Genomic DNA, 8376 nt, shown 5'->3' on the forward strand with positions numbered 1-8376 from the left:
ATGTGACTATTTGTATTTACAAGTGAATATGCCACCCGTATAACACCTGATGTATCACCGACTAGACCAGAGTCACACAATTGAGTAGTAAAAGTGCTTTGACTAACATAGTTTTAATATAGAGATTAAAAGTATAAAAAATCTAAGAGGTTTGTTTCCAAACTTCGCTTAACATCAACAACATAATAACCCCAGCTCAGTTAAAGAAACGAAATTGATCGAGGAAATATTCGAATTATTTTTGTTCACTTTGACTGGGGAAAGCGGCTTTTAATGAGGAGAATTATTAAAGATCCACTTTCTAACAAAGAAAAACGTTTTTTTTTTATGTACGTGAGCAAAATTTTAAAATTTTATTTGTACAATAAAGTTAGCTGGTGGTACATGGGAAATTTAGTGTTTGACCAACTTGAAAGGCTTGCTGCGCTACTAGCTAGCAATCTCTCAGTGACGACTTTTTAATGGAAACACGGATTTACGTTCTACTAAAAATATACCTTTAAAGGATCCTTAATCATTAGTTTTATCTCACGGCAGCAAGCTCATAATGTTCATTCTTTGGGGGATAATGGATTGAAAATTTCAGTTAAGCTTATTAGCAAAAGCCGCAATGGCAAATCGAAAAAAAAATATGTTTGTATAGAGCCAGGTTATAAACCAATAAGTAAACAAAGCGCAACTATCTTATTACTTTTAAATGACATTGACATCGACACGAAAAAAATTTTCTTTCATGACATAAAATTTATTACGTAAAACGCCAAATATTTCCAACAGAGATTATAACAGTCCATTCTAAAACATTCAAACTATGAAATAGGTCTTGACTATTTCTAACTTCTGTCTGTTTTGTACAAACCAGCCGTATTTTGTCTTTGAAGAACCCCCCTGCCCTGGTGGGAGAGGAGCACATCTTGAGGTCTCCAGGGATTATTACAAGAGGGGACTTAATAGAGGGAGGGGGCTTATTAAATATCAGCAATGACAATTTTGATTTCCAACATCGAAACTAGAAACACGATGTACCACTACAACGATAAACACAAGTGATACATTCACAATTTTTAGCGAATGTCATCTTGTTTGCTCTTATTTATCATTACTGTATTTACATTTATTCGGCGTTGTGCGATAACGATTGTAACCGCCATTATAAATAGCACGCGATGACAACCTCACAGTTCACAAAAAAACCGGGATTAGAGCCGAATTCTTATTTTACCCTCATCGTTTATCCCTGTTATAGTGGGGCTTATCGGGAAGGAGAGATTCAAACTAAAGAGGGGGATTCCAAAATTAAAAGGGGAAATACGGTATAAAATGGCGGCTTTCGATATCATATTGTCGAAGAGGGCGTTTACTCTTAATCGCTCACTAAGCCATATCTTTGATTTTGTGTTTAGAGATTGTTTTTTTTAAATTATGCTAGTTTCTTGATATAGCTCAGTTTTAGTGCTTTGTAAGCTCTTGTGGCTTGAACCGTAAAGAAAATTTATAAATAGAGCAGCTTTATTCACCGCAAAATCTCCTTTGAAAACACCAACGTAATCATGCGATACGTCGAAATATGCAAATGTACCTGTCGCGTTTTTTATTCGCATTCATAGACACAATACCTACAAGGTGCCCACGTGGAGAGTCTCCCAGGTTTTGTATAAAAACTGAACAACTTAGAAAATGAAGATGCTATTCAACCGTGAAACCGATCACTTCATTGAAATGATAAACAAGAGATTAAACCTTTGAGTGGAGGCTGCCTTCAATACTTTGAGCGTTTGTCAAAAAATAAAGCGGTGATATTTGTTTTATTAGTTTCAATAACTGAGTGGTAACTTGACAATCTGACATGAAATGTCGTGAAAACAGTAAAAGCATTCGACCTGCTTGTACAATGCTCACAAAATAAGCTATGCTTGGATTAAAATCGCCAAAAGATGACCCTGTCTCGTGGTAATAAGCTACCAGTAACCCTTTGGAACATTGTATTGTCTTGACTCAAAAGCCAGTGTGATCAACTCAAGCGATGAAAAGTTGGAAATGAATAAAATCAGAGTATGTTTTGGAACACAACAAAAAATCCCCAATGTACGCATTAGAATTTTACGATTTTTTTTGGTCCACGGAGTATTAAAATTTGCGTGATTGTTTCAGTGTTCACCAAAGTGACCATACTTTTCCGCCCAGATAAGATCAGACATAATTGTAGTTAAGCTGATTAATTTTAACGTCATGTACACCTATACACTCTATACTTTTTAACTTGCTGTTAAAAACTTTTAGGAGTATTTCAAATGGCTTCCAGTTTCGGACCTTTTACTTTGGAAGAAATTTAGGAGTTACATTTTTAGCAGTTCGTAAACAAAGTGGAATAAACTTCCATAGCCCATACGAAGCAATTTAGCGACAACACAAAGAGCACATGAAAGAAAGAAAGAAAACAAAAACAATGAGTTGTAAATGCTCAAGAGAATGAAATTGCATTACCATTATCTAGTATCGCAATTCCTCCTTTCAACTCGCCTGGTAATTGTTAACAAAGAAGAAACCCTTACAAGCTGATCGCCCCCGGCTCCAGACACCACCTTCTCATTTGCGTTGCGAGTTCTCATTCGACGGTGTTGCGACCAACTCAGAGTTTCTTCGGCGACCCTTAAGTTTCTGAAACAGCACAATAAGCCACAAGCATAATCGCCAAACAAGAGCAAATTGCCACACACCGAACTTTTAGAGTTTATTTATTCACCCACTGTGCTGTCTGCTTATAGAGAGTGACTCTCGAACCGTCGTTGGTTACTTAGTGAATTTTACATAAAACTACCTGTATACGGTTTGTTCAAAGTTTAGGCCAATTTTGCTCACCGAACAACGGAAACAGGCCTTTAATGTATTTACCACCAGAAGCATAAGAAAACTAATTGAAGGAACTTATGAAGTAACCATCGAATGGAAAAGTGCGTGAAGGAGCCAAAAAATGCTGTAACCAAGCGATTTAAAACAATATATATTGAATAATAAAAAGAGCCTTCTTTGTCTTGTTAGAAGCAAACAATACCGGAAGGAAAAGATTTCTGGCGATAAGTCGACCTTAATTTTCCGTTTAGAGTAAACTGTTTTTTTTTTTAACATTGTAATTTTGATAACTGTCCTCAAGTCTTTTTGCGCAGATCCGGCGCTGAACACCTGCTGGATAATGAAGCACGCATGTGTGTTAAGGCAACAAGATGCACTACTAGTCAAAAAACGAGCCGGCATGTTATTCCACGATGTGCAAATAGCTTTCAAGTCTTTTAAAAGTTCGTCACGAAGAAATATGAATGATATCCGAATGGTTTTTCGGGAGATATGATTCGGTGGAATCAAATTCTTTTCCAAGGCTTCATTTATCTGAATTTAATAGAAAACTGCGAAAATCTCGTAGCTTTCGGCTTTCTCGTTGCTTTTTATTTTAGTAGAACGATAAAAAGCTTTCAAGCATCAAAAGAACATTGATATTAATTCTGCAAAGAGGAAAGTTGAACGCTTATAGAATCAAGGTGAGAAAGGTTCTCCGAAATTGTGTTTAAATAGCTATTGTTCGTATCCCCCATCTGTTTACCAGTCGTTTGTTTTCAGATAGTTATGATAATCGCACAAACAAAACAAATGACTAATTTGAAAATTTGCAAGAAAATGCAAAATCATATGCGGAGTCGCCGAGACGTAGGAGTTTATCTTACAATAAATCCGTCGGAAATAGATTTGGTAAAGGAATTATTTTTAGCGCGAAAGAATAGGCATGTTTCAGAATGTCCACACCGTGATACTTTGCAATAATATCAACCACATGGAACAGCGCACTATAAAAGGCACCTAAACTGAAAAGAAAGTAATTAAATTGCAATTTACATATTTGCAGAGGATTTTAAAAAGGCAGCCCTCGTAATTGTCTGTCATTCACAAGACAGTGTTCAGAACCAGAAGATCAGCATGCCGCGTTCATTTTTGGTGAGAGGAAGACCACAAGTTAATTTTGCCCCGGTGGATAAAAGTCCAGCTACAACTCAAACAAAAATTCCAGGTGAGCGAGAAAACATTTTGTGTATTCTAGCGCAGAATGAGTCTTTTTAAAATGTCATTTTTCTTTTAAAAAATATTCCCGAATGATCAAGAGAGAAGCGATAAAATGAATTGAACATGATTTGATTATCCGGAAAACCTGTGATGTGTATCACATAAGGCACTGGATTGTTAGATAAGTGATCGTGCGGAATGAATCTGCGCGCAAACCAGGAGCGGTGGGGCTACAAATCACACACGAACTCTCAATTTCAAGGATTACTCTCCCGAGAGAGAACTAAGCGACATCATCACACACAAGTGATTTTTGATCAGAAAAGTTTTCACTTCCAACTGGCACTGAAAAGTAATGAAGAAATCGCTAGAACGGGATCTTCCGAATTTTCTTCACGAAAGTGCGTTTAATTCTGCCTTCGGCGGCAATGTTTCTAAGACACAACTAGTTCTTTGAGAAATTTAAATCCGGTATTGAACGACTTATGCATCAGTGGGAAAAGAAAGCGAGCAAGCAACTAATCAAATGAATCGTTGTTCGTTTTAGAAATAATCTTTGTTTATTCTAGTGAGATCAGTTTAAATTTGCGCCATTTGTTTGGCCTAACTGCAAATGTTACTTCTCCATTATTTCTGCTCTCGTTCACTGATTCAACAAATGGTGATATTAAATAAATTAAATAAAGTGCATCATGGCACGTACAGGAAAAAATAAGCAAAGCGAACGGGCTTTTACAAGGACCTCCTTATTTCTTGACACACTTGTAAGCTTTGAGCAGATATTTTATTGAAGGAATCTTTTAACGGTTGGATTCCACCTTGTTTAAATGGCTTACTTTGATGGTCTTAATTGCTGAGCTTACAATGTTAAGCTTAGATAATGAGTAATTTCTCGCAACGCGGAACAACAAGGGGAAATATATTTTATTGAGTTTCTTCACTTTACAGTATTCGAATTAAAGAAACAAGAAAAAGAACAAATAATTCAAGATTTAACGATCTACAGAGAGATTTCCTAATAAAGCTAACCTTGCCTAATTCGAAGTAAAATCCCTAAACGCTAAAAAACCTGTGGCGCTTTTGTTTTTTCAAAAATTTACGGTTAAAGGCTACCAATAAAATTTCGCTTTCCGTTTCACTGAAAATGGATTTGAAACTGTCTTAAAACCGCTTTCAAAATACATTGGAAATTCAGTGCAATGGTAAGGGTGCCTTTTAAATGTGTTCTGTTCTCTCGTTACTTGGTACCCTATTAAGCTATCAGCTATGTGCCAAGCGTTTGGCGTGGCACTTACTTTCATAACAAATGATATCTGTTTTCAACATCCTCTTTTATTGAAAAAAATACTTCTCTCCCCTAAAATGTACTTATACTAATCTCAAAACGTCTTCTGTTGCAGAAATTAAAACGGAGAAGGCCCCCGCGGATGCAGATAAATCATTTGAAGAAAACCGCGATGTCGTGCCTTTAGCTCACGAGGGTACATTCAACCATGTTCAAGAGCATCGCCCCCGCATCGCGCTTCCCACTCTTGTAAGACGGCATGGCGTAGAGTGCTTTGACTCAAAGTTCAGTTTTCCTAAAGTTCCTTTCTCGTTGCCTACACCATCACCTTTCGTCTTGAGACCTGTCCCGCGCTATGGTGCTATGCCTTTCCCGTACAGCTACCAAAGTCTTGTTCCAAACCCAGATGCATTGGCCTTCCGCCATCTCGTTCATCAGTCACCTTTCATTCAAAGAAGTTTCGGCCCAGAAGTTCTCTTTCCCCCAGCCGGAGTGGCAGGTTGTCTGCGGGATCCTACGAGTTTAGGCGAGCTGGTCGGGCGAGAAACAACAGCAAACAGCGAAGAAATCACGCCAGACGAAACGAGCGCTTTAAAAACGAAGGTTTACAAGTGCCAAGAATGTGGCAAAGAATTTAAGAGGCCTTCAAGTCTCTCGACACACAAACTTATTCATTCCGACCTCAAACCGTACTCTTGTACTTATTGCGGTAAAAATTTTCTTCGCAAGTCCGACATGAAGAAACACACGCTAATGCACACGGGAGTAAAACCATTCCAATGTAAGCAGTGTGGAAAAGTGTTCAGCCAGTCGTCAAACATGCTGACCCACATGAGGCGACATACGGGGATAAAACCGTTCCCCTGTAAGATCTGCGGCAGGAGATTCTACCGCAAAGTTGATGTTCGCCGGCATACGATGAGGCACGAATATAGAACAAGCCCGGACAGTGAAAACACCAAGTAAACGCTTTACTTTTAAAGATAATTGGTAAGAACACTGAACTGAGAAATAGAGTTAACAGCTGTTTTTTATATAGGAAAGAACTACTGTTGTAGAATAAAAGCAATGTAGCATTTGCCTTGAACATTGTGAACGAAAATGTAAGCTCACTAATATTAGACTTGATCATTTAACTGATACAACACTTCACATTTTTACGGCTAAAAGGAGAAAAAATGCTCAAGAAGTCAGTAGTTTTTATTGAAAGAGTACTAAGCATCAACAATTTGTTAAAGACTTCTCAATGATTTGAGAAAGGTATACAGAACAATTAAAACAATATGATTATTTTATGTTATATTCAAGCTCTTATGTGTGCGTTCGGATGTGTAGAAGTGTCGCTTTAATTGATCTTATTTGCCAAAGTATTTATTTATACCCTTCGATCGTTTAATACTGAATAAAAGATGCTTCGTGTTGGAATGACTGATTCCCAAGTTGGAAAGCTTCTGTACTATGACTGCTAAACGCGAAAAAGGTAGCTCAAAGAATGATCACTGTATTGAACATAAATATGTATGTATCGTTTTGTTCTTAGAAGAGTTCAAACTTAATTTGAATTGAATCTCAGCATAAAGACATTTCTAGCAGGTAACACGTTGTATGATTGTCAACTGCGCAAGGAAAAAACCCTTGAGTACAATTATTGATATATTTAAAACAAAACAGATCGAGCGATGGTAACTTGTCTTAGAACTAGCTACCTGGGGTTTGTTTGAAGCACTGTTAAATACAACATACAAAAATTTCTACAGTAAAGATTATGTCGCTTTAGAAATAATGTATGGCCCATTCAGTAAACAAACATCATATTGCATGATAATATCGTTTTTCTGACAGGTGCCTAAATGGACCGCCAAATAAATGGCTTCGTTTATTTCGTTCGTTTGAATTAAAGCAAACCGTTTTAGAATGATATCAGTTCTTTTTCTTCCATCAATAAACTGCTCTATTCAGAAACTGCGTTATATATTTGAATATCTGTTTGTGACCTGAACGAAATAATTTGATTAAACAAAGAACAAAACATGCTCTTTTCAAACCCACTTTCTGGAGAGTAGTAATGTATAATTACATTTCAATTTTCGATCCTTAACTTTGCTAGCCTTTTATTCAAAGAAGCCCTCCTCTTATGAAAAATATTTGTTTTCTTCGACTAGCTGGCAGAAAGGCAAAGTAAAACGCATCGTTCCTACGATACCAAAACCACTTGAAAACACTTCACACGACGTGATATGCTAAATTGGTTTTTCAAACCTCTTTTTCTTTATTTTGCCGAAACTCAAAGCGTTAATGATACACACAATATAAGTTTGCTTTTTATCGATGCTTACATACAACGTTTTGTTAAACGAGCCTGATTTTGGTTTGGTATGAATATATACATATTTCCTTTCCTTTTGTGTTAGTTTGTTATTTTCCCGTGAAGTCATCAGCAAAGTCGGCTTACCACCAAGAAGGAAATTATTAAAAAAGTCAACAAATTAGCTCTGTAAACCAACGTTTATTTATAATATTCGAGAGATATAATATTGAACATTCTTTAATCAGCATCATGTTTCAAGCTTATCGCGAGAAATTACATTCTCAAGCAAAAACTGTTCGTAATATCCAAAGCTAGCATTTGGCGAAGTTAAAAAAAATCTATCATATCAAAATCACAGGACCGCAAATTCAGACAATCCTATCGGCCATTTTAACAGGTTGCGACTTCGAAAAGGACACTCGAATTAACATGAGAAGAAGAAAAAAAAAGGGAGAAAATAATTACTTTGTCTTCACCTAAAATTGTAGCTAATGGAACATCATCTACAAAAGGTACCTGTCATGGATATATAGAACATTATTCACAAACTGAACAGCCCTCGTAAAAACTCCCATGGTTACAAGAAGGGGTCTCAGGGGAATGTAATTTAAATGGTGACCACCTGCCATTATTCCGCGAAGAGGACATCCCGCTCTCGTGATCATAGACACCGGAATCTAAGCAGTTAAACAATAGTGAGAAAGAAAATAGTTTTAATGACAAATCCCTTTAC

General features: G+C 36.8%; 1 protein-coding gene across 1 annotated transcript; it reads left to right on the forward strand.

The window, feature by feature from the left end:
- The first annotated feature begins 3479 nt into the window (after positions 1-3479).
- On the forward strand, positions 3480-7253 carry LOC144635015 (uncharacterized). The gene is made up of 2 exons (XM_078494086.1): positions 3480-4057; positions 5451-7253. The coding sequence occupies exons 1-2, from the start codon at positions 3967-3969 to the stop codon at positions 6299-6301; spliced, it is 942 nt and encodes a 313-aa protein (XP_078350212.1). The 5' UTR covers positions 3480-3966; the 3' UTR covers positions 6302-7253.
- The last annotated feature ends 1123 nt before the right edge of the window (positions 7254-8376 follow it).

This window comes from Oculina patagonica, chromosome 1, assembly GCF_052425735.1.
Source record: "Oculina patagonica isolate OP01 chromosome 1, crgOcupat, whole genome shotgun sequence".
NCBI lineage: Eukaryota > Metazoa > Cnidaria > Anthozoa > Scleractinia > Oculinidae > Oculina > Oculina patagonica.

Excerpts from the sequence above, each read along its gene's own strand:
- LOC144635015 (XM_078494086.1), top strand. The coding sequence starts at position 3,967 with ATGCCGCGTTCATTTTTGGTGAGAGGAAGACCACAAGTTAATTTTGCC. Across the intron at positions 4,058-5,450 it reads AACTCAAACAAAAATTCCAG|AAATTAAAACGGAGAAGGCC; the intron begins GTGAGCGAGAAA and ends CTTCTGTTGCAG.